This window comes from Bradysia coprophila, unplaced genomic scaffold (genome assembly GCF_014529535.1).
Source record: "Bradysia coprophila strain Holo2 unplaced genomic scaffold, BU_Bcop_v1 contig_588, whole genome shotgun sequence".
Taxonomy (NCBI): domain Eukaryota; kingdom Metazoa; phylum Arthropoda; class Insecta; order Diptera; family Sciaridae; genus Bradysia; species Bradysia coprophila.
The window spans coordinates 496,219-523,937 of NW_023503827.1; the positions used below are offsets into that span (position 1 = coordinate 496,219).

The following is a 27,719-nucleotide window of genomic DNA, read 5'->3' on the forward strand; positions in this document are numbered from 1 at the left end:
GATTCATATGAGTGTGTTAATCCAAACACACTAACGTACTATGAGAAATAAACGTTGTATGGATATGGGGTATCTGTTAGTGTACGATAATGTTGACGTTGTATATATCGGTATACGAGCATTTTTACACAGTTGACGTCACCACACTACAAATTCTCACTTCCCTCCTATTCTGCTTTGCTGTCGCACAATTTGCTCGTGTGCGACATTTACTCGATGGAAACGTATATTTTTGGCTTTTGCGCAATATGTGTTTGTGTTTTTAAACATATTTTATACCTACTTTGCGTTTGTATGACGCCTTTGCTCTTATATATACACACACAATGAGTACGATGATCTGTGTTATGATGATGGATAGATTGGTTTTCCCAATTTGGTTTCATCAATTGGGTTTTTCAATGTAAACTTTTTAATGCCATCGTTTCAGAATGTAATTGCAGGTCTAAGTCTTGTTTATTGTGTGGTCGTCATGTCCTTCCCTGAAAAGTGATTCTCTTTTTAATTTGCATCTTGCAATACAAATTATTACAAACATTGTATGGTACATGGTCGTGTCCTTGTGGTTTATAGACCCGTGCAGATATTATGCGCATAACGCGGTAAAATTATAAACCACTGGTATTACAATTCTTTTTAAAAAGTCAAAATATTTCAGACGTAGAATGCATTCTTCGGTTTTGTTATCCCGAATATTTACTTTCTTCCTACTTCTTTATGAGCCGTTAAATATTTCGGGTATCTGATAGTCGAAAATGATAATAATACTATAACAAATTCTGAATATACTCCGTTTCATCAACAGACTTTTAACGCTCTTCTAACCATTCAACGCTGTTTCTTCGTCAAGTTACTTGAATTGTCGATTCTCATAAAATCAACTCAATACAAACAAATCGTATTCTATGTACATAACAACACATTCAAAACTCCAATCCCAATCCCTCGCCGGTACACATTCTCATAACCAAAATACACACATTCTCACAATAATACGGACTAAAACAAGCAGTGAGTTTTCTAAAACTTTTAATAGTACATTTAACGTCGGTCGTGTGTGGTTCGTAAAGTATTGCGACGCGTGTAAGACCAAGTTGGAAAAAATCAATTTTTTAACCAAAAAAAAAAGTGAAATACAGCAAACAACATTCACGTTAAATAAATAATATTAAAAAGATTGCAAATTTCTTGCATAAATAAGAATTAAAAAGAAGAGAAAAAAATATAAAATTTGTTATCATCAAGTTTGAATTAACTTTGAAACGAGGAGAAAGAAAGAAGAAAAAAAAACATTTTTTTTTTCGGTGAGAGAGTGAATTTATAATTCAATAATAACGAAAAATTCGTGACCTTTTTGTGTTATGTGAATGATTATCAGTATTAAAAATTTATTTGTGCTTAAAATCCGAAAGAAAATTATTTAGAACAAAACTAATTTGCATAATTGCGAGAACAGATTCTAAAAGTAATGTAAATCACTGAGAATAATTAAAAGAGAAAAAAAATTGTTGTTTCTTCATGTGATTGAAATAATTTTTTTTAAATTTGTAATCACTTTTTTTTTCGTGTACCGTGCATTTAAAACAACGTTATTTCAATGAAATGTAAAAAAATTACAGATAAATTAAACAACTTTGTTGTGAAGAAGCTGAAGAAGATAAAGGTTAATATAAATTCATTTCACATTTTATTATGATTTAAGTCTAACATTGAATGAGAAGACGTGGCGGTAACAAGTAAATCCAACAATTTTCCATTGTGGGTTTGTTTGTTGTCTTTGCGATAATATTTTGTTTTTTAAACTCAAGAGATCACAATAATAATCTGAAAAATTATTACAAACTTTTTCGATTGAATTCTTTTATACTTCGTTCGCTTGATGATTGTTTTGTTATAAAAGTGTGATGTATGGAAAGAGAAATTTCCAGTGGCTTTTTTTTGTTTTCATTTAAATTCCCCATTTTGTGTCGAGACAATTGCATCGACGATTATTATTCATTTTTTTGCACCTCACAACCGTATCATAAATTCTGACGACAATACGTATACACAATTTAATTAAATTTTGACAAAACAAATATTTTGCTTATATTTTTCCTTCTTGTTTGAATACACGTTGGCGTTTTTTTTTATCATATTTAAAACAGTGGTGTTAGGATGTTAGATCGACGAGTTGGGTAACGAACTCTCATTGTATTCATACAGAGCAAAGACCTTGAACTTGATGAAATGAAAAAAAACAATAATAATAAAATTAAAAAATGTTTTGCCATTCGATGTTAAGGTCTGAATTGGTGAATGTGCGTTATTGTGGTTTGGAGAGTTTCACACAACGCAATTTCGTGTCATTTTTTTTATCTGCAACCAATCATCCTGTTATGTTTTGTTATTGTTATTGCGTTCAAATTTTCTTGGAAAATTATGTGACGCATGGTTTGTGTATTGATCTTTGGTCTATATTATTCACTTTTGTATACATACTCTACAACTGCATAACAGTAGATTTTTCTGTTCAAATAAAAAAAAAAAAAGTTTCATTTTGAACAGAAACTACGACCTATTTCTTGCGAAAGTGTGCTTTCTCATGTTATTCTTTTTTTATATGTTTTATTTTGATGACTGCGATATATTTTTAAAATCATTTCGTTTAGCGGCCAGGAAGATGTTTTGATACGAAGACAAGAATTTTAGATTTGAAATCGTTGCATCTGTTTCGTATGTTATAGAAGCAACAGAAAATTGTCAGTCAATTATGATGATGTTGAATCATATGAGGATTTTCTATGCAAGCATATGGTGTAAGCATAAATCCAACAATTCCCATTCAAAGCGACATATATGCGTTTCATCGATATTATCTTAATCCTGCATTTGCCGTTTAATCGGTCCAATAGCCCCATCAAAAAAAAAATTCTAACAGCAGTACAGTGTCGCTAAAAAAACTAATTACATCCAATTACAATTTCCGATTAAAAGTAGCGAAATTCCATTATCATTCAACAAAGAATGTATGATATGTGGGTTTTTCCTCATTATTTTCGACTAATCGAGAGATAATTTTTATCATAAATTATCTTAATTATTTCGAGAGTAAGTACTTGACAAAAAAAATGTATGATTTATAAAGCTTGTTTGCACTTAGACGAGACACTTGGTAGCGCTTGGCGCGTGTGAATTATAAAGTACACCCATTAAAAGTTACTCCGTATACAGGCATTTTACCGTGTTTATGAAAAGGGTTGGCGCTTCATGTTAAACTTGACCTGAATGAGAGGGAAAACTGTTACAGAAATGTTTGCACAAAGTAAAATTCATAAATTCTTGTCATCCGCTTTCGAATGTTTTATCGTGCAAATTTCAGATTATCCATGATTTATAGGTGTATTATACACACAAGAGTCATAGTCATATCTAAAATGGTGAACTACATTTTTTTATGTTAATAAAATTTTGATTAGAGATGACCGAACAGTTGACTAGCGTACGACAAACAAGTTTTTTTTTCTTCGTGATTTAAAAATAGAAATGTATTTTTCGCAAAATTTTTGTTTTATCTATGAGAAATGTGTCTAGAGATTCTTTCATGACCGAGGTCTAGTTGATAATTATTATCAAAATTTATTATTTCTTTTTGAAGATATGTGCACATCGGATTTATTTCTTCTGATTCTGTGGTTAGGAAAGAAATTATAATTTAAGTTTTGTTGTTAATTCTTAATTCAACGTTTCTCGAAATAGCGTCCGACCGATACGAAAATTCTAAAAAGAAACCAGAAAAGTGTATCGCAAAGTCCATTTCCTACGAGTATCATTTGAAATGCTAAATGACACAGTTTTCACAGACAGATGCAAAGTCTGTAAATGTGCGAGAGATTATGTAATCTTGCAAGGTTTTTTCCGGTTATTTTGTAATGGATTTGTGCGGTAGTATACACAATAGTTTATGGCAAAACAATGATAGAAACATTGAGATTGGAACTTGCATATGTTTTCAAGTAGAAATTATTATTCTTGTTATTGTTTTTCTTCTTTTGTTTACAAAAGTTGTTGTATATCGTATCTTATATACTCGTACAATGCAAAATTGCATTGCTATTTGTAAGAATTATGTAGGTCAGTCAGGTTTTCTTTCGTTGATTATGGAATGATGAGCATGCGAATTAAATAAAAATAATAAAAAATTATTATGAAATTTAAAAGATGTAAAACTCTATTCAAACATCAGCGACGAAGAAGAAAAACATTTACGATTGTAGAAAAAACAAAGTTTATCTTCGCTTATTTTGCATATTATAGAGGATGAGACAATATTATATGCTTTTAAATCAAAATGGCAAACCTTCGAACTCGGTATTTTCAAGTGAAATAAAAACCGTTAATTTATGTAAATAAGAAAATAAAATATTTTTCATTTTTCTATTTCAGTTTTAATCATATGACATAGATTAACGATTTTTTTTCCTTTCTTCTTCTTGCTATATTCAACTTAAATGCGAGCTTAAAATATGATAAATGCTAATTGCAAATTCTTTACAGGCATTTGCAAGATTTTTTTTCTTTCTTTTTTTAATTTAAAAAAGAGAAAGGAAAATTTGCGGAATTTCCAATAAGTTTTAAACCAGAAATTATTAAACCAAAAAATATATTGAGTTGACTGGGCCATTCCAAAATACCCATGTAACATCGGTTTAAAATAATCGTAAGAATATCGTTTAAAAAAGTGTTGGACGAAAAGACGTCTGTTGATTTCAATTAAAGTTTATGTCTTTGGTTCAACCGTGTTGATCCAGTTTTTGTCTCTTCATAGACGCCTCTGTTCACTAATGAACCTGTGCACCCAACAAACGTAAACTACTGACCCGATTCGAGCCGGTATACATTTTGCACATCATCGGGTACGAAAAGCAGTTGTTTTATAATTAATTATTATAAAATACACGGCAGAAAAAAAAATGAATGAATTAATTATATTCAACATTTTCATTGTTTTTTTTTATATTTCCACTGAGGAAATTGTATAACAAAGTGACGAAGACATGTTTTGCCTTGTGAAAGTTTAGCACACATAGAATTTTTTTTTCCTTCTCTGTTGTCAACGGAATAGAGTAATGATGCGTTGGTCGATCAGTTTAAGTTAATTTATTCGAGACATTTATTCACAGTAATTAGAGGCGCGTGTTCATGTTTTACTCTAAATATTATTTAATCAAAACACAGACAATAGTTTGTCATTTGCTGTTATATAAGAAAATTTATTTTTATATTTTTATGTTGACAAATTTCAAACAGCTGGATGTAATTTGAGTTTTAAACAGTTTTTTTTCCTTGCCGTATCTATTTTTAAGTAAAATATTATTATGACTATAATGATGCGTGTGTGAAATTTCGTCATTAGTAGATTATTTTTTCTAGCCGTGTCTCATTGTTTGAAGCGTTCCAACATTCTGTGTTCTATCTCCTTTTAACACACCGAGTGCTACAGTTGAGCAGAATCATTACGACATCATCAGAAGACATAACTTTTTTATGTTATACCGGCTCAAACGAGAAAAATTATGAATTTACTTGAAGAAAAGCTAGGAAAAAAATTATTATTTTTGTTTGTTCAAGAACAGCAATTTTACTCAATTTTACTACACGTAATCATAATCAATCGTTAAAATTGTATTCCATTTGAATGGTATAATGACAAATAACCATTTCATACCGGTTAAGTAAATTGTTTTTAATTTCTTTAAACGCAAATGAGAAAATATTATTCTTGTGATCGCGTGTCTAAAGGTCAAAACACATATATTCGTTGTTGTATGTACGTAATAAAATACAAACCAAAAAAACAGCGTAAATTTATTCAAGGTAACCGAAATTTGATCTACAAAATCGCCAATGCCATTTATACATATTTTTTCTCAATTTAATTTCTTCTCTGTGCATCGCTTAACTTTTTTTCGTGTAAAAAAGCTTATCCTCCATGACAATGAAATATACAAAAAAAAATTGTTTGTAAAAAAATCGATTTATTTTTGCAAACGAACGTGCTATCCACTCAAAAACCCATACACTACACACAGATGAATATGCTATTACGTTCGTAATTTTGCAGGTATACAAATATATTTACGCCAGACAAATATTAAACTGTCTCGTTTGACTATAAACGACTGTTGAAACATCTTGTCTTGTTTCGATGAGGATGATTTGTCTATAACACAGTACAAAGAACAACTCTTAATAATCGTAATAATTGAGGTACAACAAACGTCTATATAGCGCAAGTAAAGGCAAATAAATGAAGATGTTATGTTTAAGTTTCGCTTTTTTTTGGGTGGTAAATTAATTCAAGTGTGCAAATTTTTATTTTATTTTCGAAACAAAAAACGAGATTATTTTTACATATACACAATAGACCATCAGGGGCACAGAAAACATATTTTATTTAAATAGTAATTGACGTAGGTGTTTAGGATCTGATGCTATGGCGCCCAAATTATATTATTGATTTACAGTGAGACGAGAAAACATATTGTCTATTCAAATTGATTTGATTAATTAATTAATTATTTTTGTTTCAATTATTACAGATTGCCGATCAAAATACAACAATGCCTGCTATGCCAACTGAAAAATCATCAATACTGGCCGAAAGTAATTACAGCGATTTAAGGATGAAGGATAATCTTGGTATTAAACGGGAAGTGGATGCATCGTCGACTAACCGAGCGAATGCAAACCCTGCACCAGCTGCAGCACGATTAGCGCATAATCCAAATTGCGAGACTGATAATAAAGCTGCTGAACCCGGAACAGTTGCAAAACCACCTACACAAATTGCCACTAAATCGATCAAAATCCGTGGTGTGAATGACTTTCGTTTCGGAATAGCAATCGGCGAAGGAAGCTTCAGTACCGTTTATCTCGCCAAGGACATACACACAAGTAGGGAATATGCAAGTAAGTATCTCACCTAATATCTAGAGATTTTCCTTAGTACTATCAGGACTATCAGGACTACATTCAGTTGACTTCTTTGAAACATTTAAATTGCAAGATCTTTTCTTGTGTATTGAATATTATTCCGAAAACCTTTTCTTGTGTATTGAATATTATTTCGGAAGCCTACCTAACTCCTTTCCAAATATTACGTACTTCACTTCGTAACGCGTACATACATCAATATAAACCTGCATCTATCACCATTTCACTTATCAAATTACGTTATACAATTTGAAAAACAAAATTTCAAAATTAAAGACACATGTTCGAAAGTATTGTTACACATTGTACTTGACGTCGTTTAAGTTTTAAACTTGTTTGTTATTCTATGTCAGAAAAATTTTCGTCATTAGTCTTCCATGTAAACAAAGTGTGATTTTAATAAACGATCGAAAATTGGTGCTGTACAAATGAACATTAATTTTTGATTGGAAATGCGTCAAAAGCATTTAAAATAATTAAAACAGACTTGTTGCGACGACGCATCATGACCTTATTACTATGAATTTTAGGAGAAAAAAATAATAAATAAATTCGCAGAAAAGCGAAACGATGTTCGTGGAGTCGATATTTTTGGTGGTAAAGTAAAATGTTTTGTTAAAAGGAGAGACACCGTCGAGAAAAAAAAAGTTTGTATCTTTTTCATGTGATGTGTAAAAGGTGGTTGTACTCAGAACAACAACAACAAAAATAATACGCACTTCAAGCCATAGTCTGCGACCCCCATTGACTATATAATGGTGGTAGATCATTATGTACTTGAAAAAAGAGAGCTCATAATGGAATCAGCCTGCAATAAATGAAATCGTAATTGTACTTAATAACGTCACTCTTTCATATAAAATTCAAGTCATTCTATTCAATGTAATTCGATTGGATTTTTGCTTTAATTTATGGCGGCAGATTTATGACTTGATTCGTCATTACGTTGGATTTTTATTTTCTACCGAGAAAAATGTGTTCACGAGCATGATTCTTTCACTGCTATTCAAGATAATCGTTGATAAAACTATATTGTCGGTAATTTTGCTGCTTTACCACATATTGAAAGACCATTGAAAAATTATCATTTCCATTTTGTAATTCTTCATGTATCTATCATGCATCATGTGTGCGGTATCACCGAATTTCCTCTACCCAATGTGAGATATGATAAGTGTATACTGAAGGGACCATTTCGTACAGCGTTAGTCAATGGATAACCATGAAAAGAAAAACGAAATTAAAAAAGAGCAGATAAATGAAATCATATTATTCACTTGAATTATTGGTTATTATTGGTTTGAACCGTTGATAACAGGGAAAAAAAAACAACAATTCAATAATGAAATAGGAATGTTGTCATGCACGTGATTTAATAAGAATGTCATCATGTTTAGAGTGTTAATTAAAGTATAAATATATTAGTTGCTATATCGCATGTACAAAGTTCATGCCGCTCTATTTCAAGATGTTGTTTTTGTTTATTAGCCAGTGGATGTGTGAAAGTTTCAGTTCGTTGTTCCGTTAAAACTTAAGCAATCACACAGATTAAGACGAAGTACTGTTGATGTAAGAATTATGTTTGATTTGAGAAACAAATTCAATTAATTCGCCGAAAACATGACATGACATGTTGATGTGCAGAATTATCAACAGCCAGTTTCTTTTCGAGTAGTCTCTATTATTAGGATTTGCATTTATATGGGTGGTACTTGTCACTCTCACGGGCATTGATATGAGGCGAACAAATCGATAAACAAAAATCAAACAAACGTTTCAATGTTGACCAGTTGAAGCAAACCCGTTACTGGCTTATGCATACGAAAATTATTTTAGGATTGTACTGTCATAACGAATTGGCAAAAAAAATATTACTTGTCACTAAACGAACGGTTGCAATCAATATAAACAGAACTGAATGTTGCTATTTCAATTCCATCAATTCGCAATCAATCTGAATAATGCTCTGGCTTTATTTGGACACATCTCATTGACTAGTTTTGTTTTCCCCTCTCCTATTCCCAATGAACGTAAACAAAACCCGGAACATAATTCGACTGTGTTTTTACGATATACACAAAACATTGTTCGTGTCATTCTTATAAGCCATCATAGCTAAAAATTGAAAACGATTACAAATCGTTTACGAAAATAAATATTGAAAAATCCAATATTATTAAATAAAAAACATTTTTGTTTACTAAATAATAATGACAAATCAACTCTTAAAACTAAGAAGGAAAAAAAAATATCTTAAAAATAACTGAATCTCGTCGGATGCGTCATCAAGGTTTTTCGATGTTTTTGCTTTTGTTTAACATTTCACAATGTGTAATATATCCGATGGAAGTTGAAAATATGTTCATGTAGTACAAGAACATTAATCAATGAAAATATCACACAGAAACAAACATGCGAAAGTAAAAAAAAAATCCCACTCACAAACTCACATGATGTATGATGTGATGTGACTTCGAGTGCCAGAGATAAAATACACAATAAGTATTAAAAAAAATGACTGAAGCTATCTCGGTTATCATAAAACAATAACAAATTTCTTCGTTCACATAAAAAATCGCTTTTTTATATATTTTTTAAGTCGAACCGATTTAGTCTGACCTTATTTTTTTTAATATATATGAAAAAAAACACAAATAAATAAATAAACATCATGAAAAAGACGAAAATTTATAACAAAACGGATGTAAACAGAGAATTTTTTTTTGTATTTAATATTTTCATCTGACAATCTCATTATTTCCATTCAATGTTTTTCATCATGACTTCACAGTCACTCGAAAAACTTATGAATGAACATCATAAAATTAGATTTGAAGTAATGGTTCGCTTTTTTATATATATTTTATTTAAAATTATTTATGAATGGAATGGGTGGGTGTGTTGGATAATAATCAGATATACAACATTGACTCGACAAATAAAGAACAACACAGAGCATGCATTCACCGATCATACACGTATATATATATATGTTTAACTGAACGGTTTTTTTTTCATGGAGAGTTTACGATACGATAGTTTTCACGCCGCACATGAATGTTAGTCATGCAATAAAATGAGAAAATGATTAAATTTTTCCATCAAGAACAACAAAAATGATCAATAAGTTAATATTGCGTGGACGAATGCATTGCATTACATTTTAACATTACTGACTGAAACGGTTGTATATTTATAGTAAAAAAAATGATTTTTATTTACTCATCGAAACGCTATATCATACGTGTGTGCTCGTACATTGAATTATTAAATTTGTTTATGGATAAATTTATTTATTTTGATTGGAGTACTATGTCAACGTCAGTGTGTACGATATTGTCATATGATTTGAAAATTGTCTGTCAATTGATCAATATAAAAGAAATGCAGTTGATAATATGTCAATATGAAAAGAAGAAAGAAAAATATAACCAACACACACACACAGCCCATTGGAAAATGGTTTATTATGAACTGGCGTTCATGTATATCACATAAAATATGCATTTGATGTTTCTGATGGTTGATTTTTTATGACAGCTATTTATTATGTTAATAACGAACAAACAAACAAACGTAGTCAAGTGCGTGCGTTTTCCAGTTCAATTTCTCGTCAAGTACAAACGGAGATAAAAATATATTTTTTTTCATTATTTTTGTTTTTGACTTCTTGCTTGCGTAGGTAAGGTACTCCACTGCCACAAACAACAAATAAGAAACGTACCGAGTTTATTGAAGTGAAGTAAAAAACAATTTTATTTGTTAGTTTGTAACAGTTTTTCATTTCTTTTCTCCCTCTCTAAAGTTAAATAAAATAACAAAGTCGATGTCAGATAGAAAACTTGTTTGTTAAATATATTTTTCCGTTTCAATAATGTTAGGAAATGGTCTTGTAAACATCGATCCAATTAGGAACGAAAATCAATGCACTTCAAAAGAGCACAAAACACTCCGTGTTATGGAAATCCAGATATAGGTAGACAAACAGATAAAAAACAATCCACTTTTCGATGAATAAATGATAAAGGTTATAACTCGTAATGGCCATTAAAATAAAATTATAAAGTTTCCAATGACAAACAATAATTATAAAATGAGCAAAAACTAGAAATGATCATACCTTGACTTCAAAACACTAATTACATTTTGATATTCTCCTCTTCGATGCGATTATTTTCATTATGATAAACATCCACACACATACATACACTCTGCGGCTGGATATTATTATGCATGGCCGTTTTAATGTACATTACATTATCAATGTTATATATTGGTGCCGGCAATACAAATCTCTTTATTTATTGTGAAAACGCTAACGACAAAATTCAAAGCAAATAAAAACACCGATAGAAAAACAAAATCCCAGACATAAAAACAAAGTTGTCATAGTTTGTTGTCGACTTTTTTTCATGTATATATATATATTCCGTTCCGTTCAGATTGTGTGTCAATAAATATATCTAATAAATAATACCTTGACTCGGTTAGATACTATATGAAAAACAAAACGGAATTTTAAATGGTTACAATGTATTCCGCACCGTATTGAAAATATAGAGCATCGATGTTGTTAAAATCATAAATAATTAATTTTCAACAAAATCATTGAATTGATTCAGAGTTTATTGAAATTGATATGATTGAATTGCTTTGTTGTTATGATGTTCATTTTCCTTTCAGCGTTTTGAGTACAAATTTAGAACAAACCCAATCTTATCAAGGGAATTATTTTTATTTGTGTGATCAAGAACTTTCCCTCAAGCCTTTGATCCTGTATTATATATAAATAAATTCCTCAATGTCCCTTCAATTGGATAACATTTAATTTGAAAATGTCTGACTGTACAATTTGTATTTATATTTATCGTTTGCCTCTACCTCATTTACTCTTTGATTTATTAAATTCACCTAATGGACAAAAGGCATTCAATAAATCTACGGTTCATGTTGGGTCTCAGTCACGTATATTAAAATCCCTTTGACAGCTTGTCACGTATTCAATTCTCATATCAAAAAATAAAATAAATTCGTACAAACTCGTATTACAAACCAATCAAAAAACCATAACTTTCAGTCCTCGTCAATAAATTTCCAACAAGAGGCAGCAACTTACCCACTATGCATTGAGAGCACAAAACTACACACTTTATGTCCACCGAAATGAAGCCATTTCGATAAATTCTAGCGACATGCTTTCGAGGAAAAAAAAAACTTACAATTTTTCTAATGCACCTATTTGTAGACGAGTGTCGCGACAAAGCGATTTTTGTTGTAATACAAAACAACAGAAAAAACCTCGAACGTTTATTTCAGAATGTACTTTGAATATTTATAGTGTGTAAGCCAATTAATGTCACATTTGAAATAGTTTATTTTTAAACTGTATCACCATACATGCTATGTGGATAGTGTGATTTTTATTCCTTTCCAAGAGCTTCTGAATGTATTTTCAAGTCAAACATTGTCTTCTGTCGTATAGGCCGTTGTTTTTTTTTCTCTCTACTGTTGTTCAATGTGTGTCTTTTAACATTTCATTCTATACGAGTTGTGTGTATTGGCGACTTGATAAGCATTTAATATTATAGGCCGTGACTGGCGCTAGGGAAATTATGTAAAGCCATAAGGCGTGCGGATTTGTATTTATTCTTCTCGAATTTCAAATGCTAATGCTTTAACAATGTGCTTGTGGTGTTAGATAATTTCAATATGTGCGAGTTTATAGATTATTTAAATGTGATTCATGGAGGTATGTTTAGTCTACATTATTAGTTTGTTTAAAATAATAATTTAATTGGACATTTTGATAATAATTTCATTTCTTTATTATAAACTATAATTTTGCACATTGACGAACGTTGTTTCCACTCATACTATTGTCTTAAAAGAATGATTTCTTTCATGTTTAATGTCTAATAGATTTATTATGTAAGCGTTGTTCTAACAAATCTAGTACTTCAAAGTCTAAAAAACGTAAGGAACTGTGGGTGGATGCAACTTTTTTTGCAAGACAAAGCGTTTCTAACGTAGTTCTGTTAACTGCAATTTAAAAATCGGTAGCCAGAAAACCCTTTTCTTGTGTTCGAAGCTGTAACAAAAAATAAATAATTTTTCGTTTTGTTTGTTCTGAACACTGGCCCCCGGTACATTCACTTATGGTCTATGATTCTCTGAAAAACATTAATTGACGATTATATAAAGCTTGACCTTTTTTTCGCACACACAAAAAACCAAAAGTCTATGTTAAATGATGATTGATCTTAAATTAAATATTTTCCACGTTCAATTAACGAATTTGTTTATCAATAAACGATATAATTTTCAAACATTTTTTTCTTCTGTGTGTGTTATTAAAATCGAAAACATTAATTTTAAACAAAAAAGTGAAACCTTTTAAAACATTCATCGAATATGAATGAAAAATACTTTTTCAAAGGAATTAGGTAAATCATTTCCAATCGCTTGTCAATTTTAATTAACGAGAACGTTTATTTTCGGCCCAATGAACAGATATATTTTCCTTTAGCATGTAAAATGTTGTACGATTGGTATATAGAAATATTACCAAACATCAAATACAATTTTCGGGGATATTACCATTCATGTTATCTATCTAGCTATATAATACATATTTACCTACATCCAAGACATCCAAATATGAATATTGAATAAATTTTCAAATTTTATTATTTCGAAAACTTGTCAAAATATTAAATTTAAATGTGTTATGTGTTTAGAATGATTAATAAAGTTGAACGAACAAACTATGTGCAAAGACATAACTTCACTAATTCAAAGAAGAAAGAAAAAAAAACTTTCCGTAAAAAACACACACAATTGTCATCAAATATGTATAATTTCCATGATGTTAAAAATTGCGCCAAAACTATGTGAAAAAATTGTTGTAAAACATAATGTAGACGAAAACCATATTGATTAAAAATGGGCGTATCTATGCGACGTTTTTAACATATACAATTTGAGTAATATTTAAATTTAACGGCCGTTATTAACATTCCATTCCAAAGCTTTAACCATTGATGGGACATTCAACTTATATATATTTGTTGAGGTTGTTGTAATTATGAATGAATGAATGAGTGTGTATGAATCATTTTGTGTAGTTTATGTTTGAGTCGTTATTAAATTTGACTTCTCTTGTATGCAGTTGATGTGACCGGAATTTTAATTTGATTTGATCAATGCTATTTTCATTCAAATCGTCGAATTGGCACTCTTAGCTCATCCTGTTTAAAGTCAAATGCAACGCATGTATTATAATGTGAAGACGAATAAAAAACACGATCTTTTTCATTTCGAAAGAATAATAAAGATTCACTTATAAGGCAATGGTGGAAACGGAAACGGATTAAATTTAATAAAAATCAAGATGATAACCACTTTATTTCGGAAATACTAAAACTTAAAAAAAAAACAGATGAGAGTAACTGTCACTAAACGGAAGCATTGACGCTCCATTGAATGAACAATTATTCATAGAATCCACACAATTCTCACAGCGATTAAGATTTACAAGAGATTCATTTCGCTAATTTATTAATTACATTAATTGCAATGTTAATTCAGAGACTTTCAGAGGAAATTAATCATCTGATTCTCCATGCAATGAAATGGCAACACTAATTGAATTTGCGATCCTCTTTTCGATAAAAAAAGAATGAATTTATGTTTCTTTCCGTTGTGATACTTTATTGTGCCATAATATACTCAACGAAATGTTGTAGTTTAACTTCAACCTATAAATTCTTTGAATTCCAATAAAACAGCAGAAATAAAAGTTCACACTGCATCCACGCATATACACAATCTAACGTCAATAAAAATATTGTTATTTATCGCAAGTCCAATCGCAATAAATTTTATGTGAACGTTAAGAGATATTTGAAATGTATCATCGTTTAATGACGATGCTTAATTGAAATAACTTTTTAAATATCACATCATTTATCAGTTTCGGTGGTTCGCTCATCTCAAAATGTTATTCAATACACAAGAGAAACAGAAAACCAGATCCAATTCAACGATTTACATAATCATGACATTTAGATATATTCCCAAAAAAACGTTAATAAGAAAAAGTCAATTGAAAAATATTTAAATTTTTGATATCGGCGTAGATAACCATCATTAGTAGATGATATAAAAATCAACAACCAATTTAACAAAAAATTTTATCTTTTTTTTCAGTAAAAGTCTGTGAGAAATCACTGATACTCCGAGAGAAAAAACAACAATACATCAAACGAGAACGTGAAATTATGAATAAGTTGAGTTGTGTTCCCGGATTCGTAAATCTCTTCTGTACGTTCCAAGATGGCAAAAATCTGTATTTTGTTATGACCTACGCAAAACATGGCGACCTCTTGCCGTACATCAATAAAGTTGGTTCGTTCGATCTGAAATGCACGCAATTCTATGCAGCCGAACTGCTTTTGTCACTGGAAAATATGCACAAAAAGGGCGTCGTCCACAGAGATCTCAAACCGGAAAATATTTTATTCGATGAAAAGATGCACACATTGATTGCTGACTTTGGTTCGGCAAAAGCCGACGATATAGAGGATGACGAGGAAGAAGAAGTCGAATTCGATGAGCACCGAAAGCGAACGAATAGCTTCGTCGGAACGGCACAGTATGTGAGTCCTGAAATTCTCACCGGACAACAAGCATCGAATTCGGCTGATATATGGGCATTGGGCTGTATAATCTATCAAATGATATCCGGTCTGCCACCGTTCCGGGCCGGTACTGAATATCTGATATTCCAGAAGATACTTAAATTGGATCTCACATTTCCGGACGGTTTCAATGAGACCGCCAAAGATTTGGTCCAGAAACTGCTACAAATCGATCCGGAACAGCGATTGGGAATGGGTGATGAGCCGGACTGTTATCGCAGTATACGCATGCATCCATTTTTCGATGGCATCAAATGGGAAGGCTTGAGACAACAGACTCCACCACAAATTTGTCCATATTTACCGGGAGTATTCGGCGACGACGATGAATTGCTGAACAAATACACTATTCCTGATCATTTAGAACCGGGTTTGGATGATCGACAGCTTACAAGACTGCTTGGCTTGGAATTGGGAACATCAATACCAATGCAAATTAAGGATAAATCTAAAAGTTAGTTTCTGTTTCTTTTTGTGTGTGTTTTTTTCGCTATTTTTTTTGCCTTTTTTGTCACATTTTTTCAATGTATTTTGTTGTGGCTAAAATTACTTTCAAAATTAATATCTTTACTCTTAAATGAATTCTTTTTTTCCTGTGCTTTTGTTAGATTTTAACGATAAAATTTTTTGTTCGCATTTTAAATTTGTCTTCAGCAATTTAATTTTAAAATGATTGTTTCTATCATCGTAAACAATTCATTGTAACTTGGTTTGTTTGATTTAGATTGAAAATGATCAACTTATAATAGATTCAAACATGAAATTATCATTACAAAAGTATTTTTATTTTTTGTTGTGTTTCTTCTTGCTTTTCCCTTACTATTACTTTACGTTTTACAGCCTGACTTCCTTGTGGAGAGTTTTTTTTTCTTGGTTCTAAAATATACAGGCAATGCCATCTAAATTTGTGTCATGGTTTTGATCAACGTTCCATTCACACAAACACACTGCTTATACGCCTTCATACGACTATCAAGTCATACGCGGGCGGGAGTTATGATAAAGCCGTATAAGTAGTGGAGTATATGAGTGGACCAGTTGGGTAAAGCAGCTGAGACAAATTCACGACACAAATTCGGTTGACATAGACGGTTCTATCTTCTATTTCCGAAGAAATAAAAATTGAACGAACAACAAACTCTCCACAAAAATTCCCTTCTAATGCATTACACAAATTTATATACACCGAATGACTCACAACCTGAATCGTGCTGATTGCTCCAATAAAAATTAACGGTGTGGGTTGTCATAGTGTAAGATTTATAAAAATGTTTGCTGGTTGGATCGAAATGGTGAAATGACACATTAATTAGTCAATATGTTGGATTTGCACGTAGAAAAGTTGTTGTTTTTCTCACACTATAACTGCCAAAGAACTTAAATCAGAAATATCATCATCTCATAAATTGGTTTAACTTGGGACCGACCTGTGCAACATGTTGAAAGTTTCACTTTTTCATCGAATTGTCGTGTGTTGTGGCACAAGCGCCGTGTTAGAATTTTTGTACGATTCTGTACTTGACCTAATTTTGGAGATTAGACTCCTGAGTGATACGCACTCCTTTAATTAACACGATTAAACTGTGAGATTAACATCAAATTAATCTAAAAAAATCCGGAGTCTTCTAAAAAGTCCTGAAATTCAGTAAGATCTTCTGAAAGTTCTGTAGAATTCAGTCAAAAAATGTCTTTCCCCGATTCTATCCGTGAATCCTACGAATGACAGAGGTGTGTTCATGAGCATAGCAAGTAAACAAGTGCTTCGCATCAAGTAACAACATTATGTGGTATAGAATCGCTTGTAAAGTTTAAATTTAAATTAAATTTGATATCTATGTTGCGCTTTAGGCAATTGGTGCTGTGGTGCATGTACAAATCGCTTATATTATACAATAAAGTGCAAGTGCTAACAGTCGATAGTTCGAACGAAATTAATTTCAATTTAATTTTGTAGATATATTAAACATACCTGAATATGAACGACAACGTCGATTGGCCGAACAAAGAATGGACAAATGGCATCAATTCGTTGATGGTGAGGTGATAATCAAACAGGGATTTGTCAACAAACGAAAAGGTTTATTTGCGAGAAAGCGAATGCTGCTACTGACAACGGGACCCCGATTGATTTATGTGGACCCCGTACAAATGGTGAAAAAGGGTGAAATACCATGGAGTGCTGAGCTTAGAACTGAAACTAAATCATTTAAAATATTTTTTGTACATACAGTAAGTATTCGAAAATTTTGTTTTTTTTATTTTCGTTTGTTCGTTTACATTAATCTTTCTGTCAATTGAATTTCCATTTGTTCATTTCGACATAGATTGATTCAGTCTAACGACCGTGGCTGTGCCCCTGTTGCTTAAAACCATTTCATTTCAATATTTCAAACCGATTTCAACTGATTTCCAAACAAAATATTATTTCGCAATAGTCACGTCGACTCCAGTAATGTAACTGAACAATCAATTTTCTTTTGCATTGCACTTTTTGACCTTGGCATTGAAACAAATAAATTTTTTAATAATAATTTTTTTAATGGCCAATTTTTACGGTATAACGTTCTTATCGATGTTCTGTAAAAACGGCAGGCATGTAGCAATTTTAAATTGCGATGAAAAATTCATTGATTTGAAACATTTTTTTTTCGATATTGCAAGTCAGTCATACAGGTAATTTACTTGCATTGGGCAATTGAATTCGAAAAGCTTTCAGTTGTGTCACAACAACAGCCTGACTATATAAATCAAAATGTTACGCAAAAAAAAAATGAACGTCGAACAGCCCTCATAAAACTTTCTTTCATCAATGGCATGCACTGATACATTGCAATTTGAGATAAAGAATAAATGCTGAAAAGCGCCAAATTTTTTACGAATGTTCCGTAAATTTTAAACATGAAATTGAGTTCAGTCACCAAGCGAAATATCACTGAATCTCTGACCCTTAAAACTTCTAATCTATTGCTACAAATATTATTGTCGGCCTTGAATGCGGTACTTCAGCGATGATATAATGTTTCGTTTTATGCGCTTATTGAACTTTGAAACATTGAATATTTTTGACACGTTCCTACGCACCAAATAAATATATTAATCTGAGAGTGACTTGAGACTTGAGATTAAGAATGAACAAACGCTATTGAATGTTGGTTCTAATTTTTGTTTTTTTTTTTCTTTACAGCCAAATAGAACATATTACCTAGAGGATCCACAAGGATTCGCGCTTGACTGGTGTCATACAATAAAAAAAGTACTACAGCAAACCTATGGTGATCAGACGTAATTCAAACTATTTTAGTGTTTTTTTCAACAAAAATTATTTTCATTTTTCGTTGTTATGAGTTTAAACCAATGTGTAAATATTTGCAAATAAGAAAATTAGATATCAGAAGTTTAATTTAATACTAAAAAAAAGAAATGAAATTGGAAGTTATTGTAAAAATTAAATTAAATTAAAGAAAATGAAAAAAAAAAACGGAAAAAATACTAAACTAATATCGTCATTAAATTTAGTTTAAATAAAAAGGAGAAGAAAAATAACAAAATTATTTATTTGAACTCGTAAAAAGCTAGTTGAATTACATGATTTTATTGTAATTTACCGACAGAAGTAATAGTAATAGCAAAGCGATTGTAAGAAAATTAAAATTGAAAGAAAAAAAAGAACTTAGGTAAATACAACAAATAAATAAATAAATGGAAACAAGAAGCTTTTTTGATTAATTTATTTTAACTTTAATTACTAATATTTAGTTAAATTGAAGAATGGAAAAATGATTTAAATTATTGTTAAAATAAAAAATTGATTTTGTTTTCGTCTTTATTTCCTTTCAAATTGCTTACTGCGTCAATGTAACTCGACAACTCCAAGTCACATTGAGGAAAAAAGTGAGAAAGTTGAAAAGAAATTGAATTTAAATGGAATTATTAAACGAAATGAAGAAGAAAAATTTGTAATCATACGTACACACATACATACAACCAACTAAATCAATTTATTTTTATGTTATTGCCAAAATGTAGTGTTATTTTTCTTATTAATTTAATTTAATAAATTAAAATTATCAAAAAAACATAAAACGTTGCTCAGTGTTTCACATTAAATTTTTGTTTGTTTTCGATTTACCTAAATAAAAATCTTAAGAGAAAAGAAATAAATTTTAATTTAATATTTAAATTAAAATTTAGTTTATTAATTTTCGTCTTTTTTATTATTTAATTAATAAAATTGTTAAATAAATAAAAAACAGAAAGTATAATTAATCTTGCCAATATATAAAAAGGAGAAAATTGTAATCGTATACCCAAAAAATGAAACTAAAAAAAATATATTTTGTTAAGAATCAAAATATTATAAATATTTAAACCTAAAATAAACAAAAACATGAAATAAATTATTAAAGAAAAAACATAAAACAAGGAATAAAACGATATCTATTACAGCTTTGTTCATTATTATAAAAGAAAAAAATGAAAATGAAGAAAAAAGAAAATAGAAAAGTGGCAAAGACATTTCAAAAAAAAAAAACCAAAACCAACAGCCCGTTTGAGAAAGAAAACAAAAGAAACGAGAGAAATGTTAGTTAAGCAAAAAATAAAATGCTAAATCACTAAATTAATTTTTCCTCTATTTATTTATTCATTTTTTGTCGGATTTAATTTAAATTAATTTAATTTAAAGAGCAGATAAATTAATTAATGTAATAAATGAAGAAACCTCGCAAATATCAATATTTTTTTTTTCGTTTAGTTTTAGTTAGGAAAGAATTTTTTTTTGTTTAATTTAAATAAATATTGTTAAACGCAAGTTAAAACACAATTTGATTTTTTTATTTTATTTTTTATCGTTTATTGTTACACACACACCAATTCCACTACAGTGTTTTCATTAATGTCACTTATTGGATGCAATCGATGTGTTCAGTCGTGTAAATTCTCTGGAAGGTCCCATACCGGGAAACAACTAACCGGAAAAGTGACAGTCGAATGTCAGTTGTTCGTTTCGTTTAATAATCTCGAAAGGCAGATGAAAACTCTAAGCTCTCTGATCTATCCATGACTCGTATTCGAAAGGTACAAGTCCCATTTATACATAAATAACTAGCCTAACAAGGTTGGAATCGAAGTCACAAGGTTGGAATCGAAGTCATGCTTAGCAACAAAATTTTATCAATAAAAAATATGTTACTGGTAGACCCTTAGTGTTAAGCACTAGTGATAAACACAATTCACTGACACGTGGCATGGTAATGATCTAAATAACAGCAATAAATAATTTATCCGAAATAATTCTATCGCTGCTGTTGAGAAAAGTCTGTTTGAATTTTAGACGAGGCGAGTTGAGAATGTGTTGGTCAGAACAAACCTGAGTCTGAGCTGTCATTACATATTAATAGTCCTATCCGAACAGTTAAAACGACTTCTGAACAACCACAATTTTGTGCAATTTATGTGTCCATTGGTAGTAAATGTCTCGATTCAAATTTCGATTATATTTTTAAGATTATAAAATCATCAACTTAAACTTGCAAACAATTTCTTTTATTTCTTGTTTCGGTTTCTTTTTATTTCCAAGTTTTTTTTTTGTTGCAGTCTGGAAATTATTCAGTAAAGATACACACGCATGTAATTTGTTGTTAAGATATCAAATATTATGGATATTGTAAATATTACGGTGAGTATTGTCTGAAAGAATGAATGAAAAGCAAAAAAAAAAAACTTTAATTAACAATCTCAGATATAGTTAATCACATCTACACAGGAATATTAAAAAAAAAGAAAAAAAAATCTTAAAAATATATTAAAATTTAAAGAAAAAAATACTAAAAGGAAAATAATTTGTGATATTAAATGAAAAATTCATATTCAAAAGGAAAGAAAAACTAAATTGAATAAAAATTAAGAATTAAAGAAAAATTAAAAAAAGGAAAAACCATTAATTTCATCATTTCAATTAGAATGTAAAATTAGTTAGTTTGAGTATATAGAAAAAGCTATGGAAAATGAGTAGAAGAATTTAAAAAAAGGAAAAACCGAAACTATTTAGAAAAAAGTAATGAAAAGTAATGAAAAAGAAAGTTTGGAAAAGCAATGATGATGTTTGTTTGATTGATGGTTTGACTGTGGCTTGTGCTTATCGTAAATGATTAAATACAATACTAAATGAAAATCAGTTATACGGAGTTGGAAAAGAATAGTTAAAAAAATTGGTAAATCTAAGAATGAAATTTTTTTAAATTTTTTTCGTTTAATTTTTTGTTCGAAAATAGCTAGACAAATTTTATATTATAAATAAATTTCTAGTACGTAAAACCATTATAAAAAAATTAAATTATTAATATTAAAAAAGCATAGAGTTTTCGTTAGTGAGCAATACTATTTAATTACAAAACTAAATTCATTTTTTTACATATGGAAAAAAAATCATCATTTTGCAGATGATGATGAAAATGTTAAGTAAATTATTTGAACAGAAATTGGTGACATTAGAACCATTAAGTTTATGTGTATGATTTTGTATAAATAATCGATTTACAATTTAAGTTATTTGTAAAAAAAGGCAACCGAAATAAAAGCAGAAAAATATTTAAGGATAAAAATTGGTCTTTTACTTTTAAGCAACAAAAGCAACTCTCGCAAATTTGCATTTATTACGTGATAATGCACTAGTAGAATACTGTGAATAACTTTATTAAACCAGCCACGGCGTCGAATTTTAATTCAGTGGTTTTCCTACTCACACACGGAGCTTTGTCACAGGACAGCCGCATATGAATAAGTGTAACTTGACGTTTTGAACATTAAGAAATGTCAAAATTACCGAACAGAGTGATTCTTCTTCGCCGACCGAAATCAGACGCATTTTACAATGGAATTTTTTGTATGTGCCCAGAAATGTATTCGACCCTAGAAGGCAGAACCACTTTCAAAAAAATTCTTCGAATCTTGTGTGTGAAGCAATCAAAAAACGAAAACATGAACTTGGACCAAGTACGTTTTATGTACCTAGAGAAACTTCTGTGAGAAAAGTGTAAGTTTTCAGTCTTTTTCGGTTAAAAATTCAACTGCACATTGTGGATGAATTGTAAACTCAATAAGATCATTAGGCTCCGGAGGTACATACATGCAATTACCTTTCTAATGACAACCCTGTACGGATCGTGTAACTGTCGACATTTCTGTGGGAACAGTGCATGTTTTCGGTTTTTGATAGCCTCCTACCAGCCCTACAAGTTTCTAAGCACATATACAAAATTCCACGGGAAAATGCGTCCGATTTCGGTAGGCTGTTTTTCAAAAGAATTCCTCAAAATTAGATCGGCTAGTTTTAGAATGCTAGTCGCTCTACGGCCTTGTTGGGAACTTTCTATTTTACCAAGTGTGAAGACTGAAGGCTAAATACAAGGACTGCACTCAAACAAGGTTCGTAAGTTATTTTACTCACTAGTTTTCAGGAAAGGAACGCTCTTGTTTTAACCTTTTTGAAACGGCTGGTTAGTCTTCTCTTATAAAATCAAGTACAAATTGTCCAAAGTAACGAACTCTGTTTAGTGTGGTGAAGTGTCTTACAATTTGTATATCAAACCCTAGACGGTGTATTCAACAAAAGATGTTGCAGAGTTAGTGGTTGCATCGCGGGTTTAACTATTTCTGTACACTCTAACTAAAAGACGGAATTTGATTATAGCTCTGTGAAGGCACTCAATTAGATAGTCACATTATCCCAAAGTGTTCTTTTTTAAATGAGCTACTTTTTCACGTTCACTTGAAATTGTAGACAGTTTAAACTGTCTCAACTGGTTTTAATAATCTTCCTAAGGTTATTGTGTCAGTTACATCAATTGAACCATGTTTTATTGATTTTAGACGACATGAGAAGGTTATAATCCGGATTTACCACGGAGTAATAAGTTATGAATAATTGAACAATGTTCACTGTGCATGGTTAGTCAATTAACACCTTTTTCCGTCAGGTGTATGGTTTTCTCACAAAATTACGCGTAACAGAAATTAAAATGAAATTTGAGAAGGTATACTGGGGGTTATTGACTCTATGGGTAGAACAATCACTAAATCATATCGTTTTACAACACTGGCAGAATTACAAATACACTCCACAGAAAACAACAAAATGTCTCTACAGCTGATCCAGTTACAGAAATCAACGTTTCTTCACCAGGTGTACGCATCAATGACAACAATCCAATCATAACAAACATGAATGATTCGACCGGAAATTCAGATAATAACAGCTCTGACGATGAATTTCTGGAACCAAGTGATGACTGGACAAATTCTAACGTCGGCGATAACAAAAATTTCATCAACTTCAAGAAGAATGGCATCGAGAAAGAGAAAAACGTTACACCAATCGAAATTTCAATTAAAAACAATGAAAAAGGTTCTCTGCATGGATTACTTCTGCGACATTTTGACAACAATAGTTTTATGTGGTCCAACATTGGCAAAAGAAGCGTTCGAATCAATCCATTTTCACAGGAAGTTAAAGAGAGAATGTTGAAATGGCTGGAAGAAAGAAAATATCAATTTCACACGTTTTTGAACAAGGATAACAAGCCTAATGCCTTCATTATCAGGGGTCTGCCAAATAACATCACGCAGTCACACATTGCCGATGCACTGCAACAAGCAGGTATCCCTGTCAGCTCACTAGAACGTCATTCTACTGGATACACCAGGTCTCGCCAAATTCAGTCCGATTTGTGGCGTGTTACAACTCCAAATTCCGTCACCATTCAACACTTTAAATCAATTGATGGTATTTTAAACGTCAAAATTCGCGTGGAAGTCCTGAAACGTTCACCTGTAATTCAATGCAAAAATTGTCAGCTATTTTTCCATTCAGCAGCCGGTTGTCATCGTAAGTACCGATGTGTTAAATGCGATAAGGACCATCCACCTTCAGCCTGCCCCCGCAACACGAACAAAAGTCTACCAGTTGTATGTTGCAACTGTCACCAAAATCATTCTGCAAATGACCTTCATCACTGTACGTTTTTCATCAAACACATCAAGCCCATCATTGATAAACGAACAAAGGAGCGGAGCGAATCAGCAACTATCCAAACCAAAACATTCAATTGCAAAGCAGCAGTCAATGCAAGCAAAACGCATTCTCAAATTAAACGCAATGTCTCTTTCAGCAGCGTTGTTGCCAACAATCAGGTATCCGACACCAAATCCAGCGCAATTAACAATCAAAAATCCAAGAAAGGTTCAAACCAGAAGACAGCATCAGTAACAGACAAATTATCAACCTCCGACCTTAGAAATCTACTTTGGCAGAATATGCAACTAATGTCAGCGCAACACGAACTTTTTCAAAAACTATCATGTCTGGTCGAATAGTGGCCTTCAATATCAATGCTCTGGGTCCACAGCACAAGCAAAAACTACTCATTCACCATCTTAACTACTACAAGCCTGCAATTGCATTTATCACAGAAACGAAGCTAAAACCGCACATTCGAGTTTCAATACCCAATTACCAAGTGTTTCGGTGCGACAGAATGGATAACGCTGGTGGTGGTACGATGGTCGTTTTAGAGAAAAGTATTAATGCCAAACAGGTTCGTGTACAATCAAATTTCTTTGAAACTTGTGTTGTCAAGTGTTTTTCCAATGGTCACCCGATCACACTCATCGCAGCTTATGTTCCAGTCGAGTGCAAAGCGAAGTATCAACACTTCAATGATTTCTTAGATCAATTCGATGGCAGTGTTATAGTTGGTGGAGATCTAAACGCTCGCCACACCCAACTTGGAGACGTCAAATGTAACACCAATGGCATCAACATCTACCCATTACACGCTTCTGGTGATTTTCGAATTATACATGCCAAATATCCAACTTGCCACAGAGCGTCTTCCGGCTCACTGATTGATCACTTTATTGTCAGTTCAGACCTCGCCGATGTTGTTAGTCGCACAGCCGAAAACATCGTCAAATTATCCGATCACACCGGCATTGCAATAGAAACCACCATCAGCTTCGAAGAAAGTCAATCCCAGTCGAAGTACGTTCGAAAGTTATTTGATCAAGCAGATTTCGATGCAATTAATGAGGAAATTGGCAGGAAACTCGACGAGGTTTGTATTCCCACCACGTCAAATATTCAACGAGGCGAAATCGATGCCATGATCAACTGTGTACACGAAATTTTTCAATCCGTTATAGCCAAGCATGTTCCATCGACCTCTTCACAGGCCAGCATTCGAATTTCAAGCCGGTCAATGTGTCTCCTCAAAGAGAAACGACGTTTATGCAGATTACTAAATAGGCGAGTCAACAATCAAAGAGCTCAAGAACAAGAATTAGCTCGTATACATAGCTCAATCAGTCAAATTGGAGTAATGATCAAAAACTCATTACGAGACGACTTCAGTCAATTCTATCATCGGAGACTTAAACAAGTTCGATCAAGCAAGGACGCTTTCAACGTAGTAAGACAATTCTCGCAATACAAGAGAAAACCTGGTTTTATCGACAACATTTTTCTAGACGAAGACAAGCTTGTTTCGGTTTCAAATTCTGACGAAATTGCAAACGAATTCGCTGCCCATTTCTTGGAAAATCACAAGCTTACCGTCGACAACGAGAGCTCTGCTAACCAAATCGTTCAAGAATCCATCAACAAGTTGGAAAATGTAAACTGCGACATCAAATTTAGCGACATGATCCGAGCAAACATTGAGAACGATCGGCAGTTATGCGAGATTGAACAATTATTGCCCAATGTTGACCGCGGTATTTTGACTTCTGTTAGCGAAGTTACTGAAATAATCATGGGTCGTCAAAATAAGACATCAGCTGGCGACGATATGATGCCAATCACCGTGTTAAAGAAATTATCTTTCGAAAATCTACTGAGAATCACTGTTATCTTCAACCAACTTTTGGCAACGTCTTTCTTTCCATCTGCCTGGAAACACGCTATTGGATGTCCCATTCCAAAACCAGGCAAAGACACTTCGTATATTAAAAACTGGCGACCAATTTCACTGCTGAACACGATTTCTAAGATATATGAAATCATCCTCAAGAGAAGAATTCGAAGACATTTCGTTAGCAATGGTATCTGGACTAACGATCAATTTGGATTCCGTCCCAAGCGATCCGCTCTACACGCGTTAGCCCAGTTCAACGATAACGTTATGGCAGGACTAAACAATGGGAAAATTACAACAGCTGTTCTGCTTGACATCCGAGCTGCTTTCGATACAGTATGGCATAATGGACTGATACACAAATTAATGAATCTTGGGCTGTCTATGCGGCTATGCAAAATTGTGCAAAGCTTTCTGGAAAATCGTTCAATGTCGGTCAGAACGAATGGTGTGTTGTCACGTCGACAAAGAATTCCAGCTGGCGTTCCTCAGGGTAGCTGTGTTTCAGATGTGTTGTTTCTCGCTTTCATTAATGACATGCCAACTCATCCAGGTATCAACAAATCACAATTTGCAGACGACTCGCTGTTCTATCGAACACATAAGGATTGTGAGCTCGCATCGAAAACTTTCAATTCATTTCTTCGTCGTATATCCGAATATTTCAAATGCTGGAAGTTGGTTATCTGTGAGAAGAAAAGCCAAATGCTAAATGTCATCGGTCGCTGTACGGACACCTCTCGTCAACTTAGATCCAACGCTAAGAAGATGAACATCAGTATCAACAACAAGAAAATCGAAAACGTTGATTCTATGCGATACTTGGGACAATGGTTCTCAAAGAATGCTTCAGCAAAGTGTCACATTGATAAGGTGATCAACAAGTCTAACATTATATCGAGTAAAATACGGCACCTGCTGCGAAGCAACAAGATTTCATGCAACGTCAAAACAATGTTTTACAAGTCGATAATTAGGCCTATCGTATGCTACGCTGCACCAATTTGGGCCAATCCTTCGATCACGTCGTCAGCACAAATGGAACGAATTCGGTTGTCAGAGAGAAAAATCCTTCGATCCACCACAAATACCAAACGCGAACAAGGCAGTTTTTTGTATGCGAATAATTCCACCT

At 31.9% G+C, this 27,719-nt stretch overlaps 1 protein-coding gene and 1 long non-coding RNA gene across 5 annotated transcripts in view; one reads left to right on the forward strand and one right to left on the reverse strand.

The window, feature by feature from the left end:
* The window catches only part of LOC119083335 (3-phosphoinositide-dependent protein kinase 1), a 107,510-nt gene extending 88,127 nt beyond the window's left edge, over positions 1 to 19,383 (forward strand). For 2 of the 4 annotated variants that reach the window (XM_037193026.1, XM_037193029.1), the window contains 4 exons: positions 6,582 to 6,951; positions 15,184 to 16,128; positions 17,629 to 17,903; positions 18,859 to 19,383. In XM_037193026.1, coding sequence (XP_037048921.1) covers positions 6,582 to 6,951; positions 15,184 to 16,128; positions 17,629 to 17,903; positions 18,859 to 18,960 — 1,692 coding nt within the window. In that variant the 3' untranslated portion in view covers positions 18,961 to 19,383. Of the gene's footprint in view, positions 1 to 1,003; positions 1,664 to 6,581; positions 6,952 to 15,183; positions 16,447 to 17,628; positions 17,904 to 18,858 lie in introns of those variants that run through there. The other 2 variants (XM_037193028.1, XM_037193030.1) reach the window with 2 other exon arrangements.
* Positions 16,178 to 17,634, reverse strand: LOC119083337. The gene is made up of 2 exons (XR_005088843.1): positions 17,102 to 17,634; positions 16,178 to 17,050 (listed from the first exon to the last, which is right to left on the reverse strand). It is a non-coding gene; the product is annotated as an uncharacterized LOC119083337 (long non-coding RNA).
* Positions 19,384 to 27,719: the final 8,336 nt, after the last annotated feature.